This window comes from Arachis ipaensis, chromosome B04, assembly GCF_000816755.2.
Source record: "Arachis ipaensis cultivar K30076 chromosome B04, Araip1.1, whole genome shotgun sequence".
Classification (NCBI taxonomy): Eukaryota; Viridiplantae; Streptophyta; class Magnoliopsida; order Fabales; family Fabaceae; genus Arachis; species Arachis ipaensis.
Genome location: NC_029788.2, coordinates 126,900,062 through 126,903,181, shown reverse-complemented (window position 1 = coordinate 126,903,181; position 3,120 = coordinate 126,900,062). Strand labels below are relative to the sequence as shown.

The window sequence follows — 3,120 nt, the reverse complement described above, 5'->3', positions numbered from 1 at the left end:
ATGACAGTGACCAAGTCGCTTATGCCAGAGTTCAGTGGGACTGACTTGGGTGATGTAAGCTGTCTGCTCCTCCACAATTGGATCAAATGAGAAGCTTTTTTCTCTCATTTTAACTCTTAAAATCTCCCGACCAATGCCTCCAAATAAGACTCCATTTTAACTGCCCAAAGGTCATAGTTTTCTCCATCAAAGGTGGGCGGAGCAATTTGTGAGAGACTTGCTTCACCTTCCATTTTCACAGGCCCCGTAAGAAGAATGCTGTGATACCAGTTTGTTGGTTTATGGTATAACCAGAAATATTTAGGATAGAGATATAAGAAAAATACGTAGGTGAAAGGAATGGGAATCAAAACTTTTTTACTTTACTGAAGCAGTACATTTATAGGATTTTAATCCATGACACTACCACATCACCACTAAACTAGGAAGTGGGATGAACAGAAACTGCCACATACCCACTAGATAAGGAAGTGGAATAACAAAAACTACTTTTCTCCTAAAGTGCAGGAACCACTAATTGACTAAAACAACAAACTGAAACAATAATAAAAAAAAAAAAAACTTAATGCAGTCCAAAAGCAAATAATTAACAGAATCATTCAACTACTACTCATCATCATGAGTGCCATCAACATGAAAGCAATGCCTTGCTGAACTTTAAGCATAGCTTCTTCATAAGTAAGTCTGCTTCTCACAATCCTTCCAGTTATCCTAAAACTCTTTCTTGGAGTCCTTCCACAGATTGCTGCTCCTGGGATGGCATTCAATGCGATGAGCTCACAGGTCATGTCATTTCCATTGATCTTAGTAGCAGCCTGCTCTATGGTTCCATGGATCCCAATAGCACCCTTTTCTCACTTGTGCATCTTCAAAGCCTTGATCTTTCAGACAATGACTTCAATCACTCGCAAATTCCAGCCAGGATAGGTGACTTGTCACAACTGAGGCATTTGAATCTTTCTCAATTTCATGAAACCACATTGTCAGGTGAAGTCCCAACTCAAATTTCCCATTTGTCCAACTTGTTGTCCCTTGATCTTCGCATCTATATTGACCAGCTTGATTATCCATTAATCAACCGTTTACAACTCGAGGAATCCACTCTGCGAAGCTTAATTCAAAACTCAACAAGACTTGAACAACTTCGCCTTAATTTTGTCACCATTTCATCATCTTTACCTCACACGCTCACAAACCTTACATCTCTGCAAAAGCTCTCTTTTCGAGACTGTGAACTATATGGTGTGTTTCCAGTTGGAATATTCTATCTCCCAAACTTAACTTCTTTGAATTTTGCGGAAAACCAAAATCTGCAGGGCACATTACCTGCATCCATTGGAAACCTGACCAATTTAGCTTACTTGGCTCTTCAAGATAATAGCTTTCATGGTGAAATCCCGCAGTCTCTCTTTAGACTCGAAAATCTTGAACATTTGTATCTGGGGTATAATTTCTTTGAAGGCCGCCTAGCACTTGACATGTTTTTGAAGCTAAAGATGCTTAATGCTCTTGACTTGTCTTTGAACAAGTTGTCCTTGTTCTCACAAAACAGGGATGTCAATGTGACAATCCTTCCTCCAATTCAATTGTTAGGATTGGGTTGGTGCAATTTAGCTGGGGAAGTTCCAACTTGGATAATGAATCTAACCACTTTAAGTTTCTTGGATCTTTCTCGAAATAATCTTCAAGGTGAAATTCCATATTTCTTCTTCAGGTTAGAAAATCTTTCAGTTCTCGATCTATCTCATAATATATTGGAAGGACAGATCGAGCTTAACATGCTTTCAAAGCTCCAAAAGCTTACTTTTCTTGGTTTAGGCGGAGGCAACAAATTGTCTTTTGTTGAAGGGAAGAACACTTCCAACGTAACATTTCCTCCTCAAATTCAATCATTGGATTTAGAGTCATGCAACTTAGTTCATTTTCCCAATTTTATACAGCACTTGCAAGAGTTGACTGATCTTTTCATACCACTGAATAGCATAAAGACTATACCGAGTTGGATATGGAATAAAACAACTCTTCAGAGTTTGGATATTTCCAACAACCTGTTAATAGGAGAAATATCCCCCTTGATATGCAATCTACAATCCCTTAGATATCTTCGTTTATCTTCCAACTACCTAGTTGGCATGATTCCATCATGTTTGGGAAGCTTTAGTCAATCTCTTCAATATTTGTCGCTCGCAGGAAACAAACTGACTGGGGATATTCCTCAAACTTATGTGAAAGGAAATGCCCTTCAGTGGATTGATTTTAGTTCTAACAAGTTGTATGGTCAATTACCAAGAGCACTTGTCAATTGCAGAATGCTAGAGTTTCTTGATGTGAGACATAACCATTTCAATGACTCATTTCCTTTCTGGTTAGGATCTCTTCCTCAGTTAAAGGTTGTTTCTTTACGTGATAATCAATTTCACGGAGCTATAATGTGTCCATTGGTAATAAAACCGAGCAAATCTTTTATTTAGCTCCAATAGCATCAAGAATTCCTTGTTCATTATTACATGCCATGCTTACTTGTATAGTTTATGTTATTAGTATTTATGACATTTGTAAAATTCCTAAAATACCCTTACTTCTTTTTTTCCCCCCAAACCAGAAACCCTAGTTCTCAAATTGGGAAACCCTTTACCCAGCCACCAGCCACACCCACGGGAGAGAGACGAGAGATCCAAAGAGTGGGGAGCCGCGAGGGAAGAAGAGGAAGTAGGGAGAGACTGGACCGCGCCCAGTCATCACCGTCGTGCTGCGTCCTGATGTCGCTGCCATCGCGCCTGGTGCTGCACGCTGAGCTCGTTCCTTCATCGTCAACGCTGCCAGAGAGGAGAGAAGAGGGCGACGTGATGCAAGCCAAGGCCGAGAGGAAGGGGACGCCGCCGTGCCTCCATCGTGATTGATCCGCCGCCACTACTGTTGGGTCTGCCGTGGGAAGAAACGCGATGGTGGGGAAAGAATCTGTCACTGCTGCTGCCATGGTCGCCGCGCCTCTACCACCAAGAAACGCCTAGCCGCCGCCGTCGAAGCCAGCCTCACCACCATTGTCGTAGTTGTAGATTTGGAGCTTCGAAGAGAGAGGAGTTCCCGGAGAGAGAGAAACGCCAAGGAGGAGGGACCATC

At 41.6% G+C, this 3,120-nt stretch overlaps 1 protein-coding gene across 1 annotated transcript; it reads left to right on the top strand.

Annotated features, from left to right (window-relative positions):
• On the top strand, positions 1 to 2,471 carry LOC107637265 (receptor-like protein 12). The gene is made up of 2 exons (XM_021122633.1): positions 1 to 54; positions 594 to 2,471. Exons 1-2 carry the CDS (start codon positions 1 to 3, stop codon positions 2,469 to 2,471), a joined length of 1,932 nt encoding a protein of 643 aa, XP_020978292.1.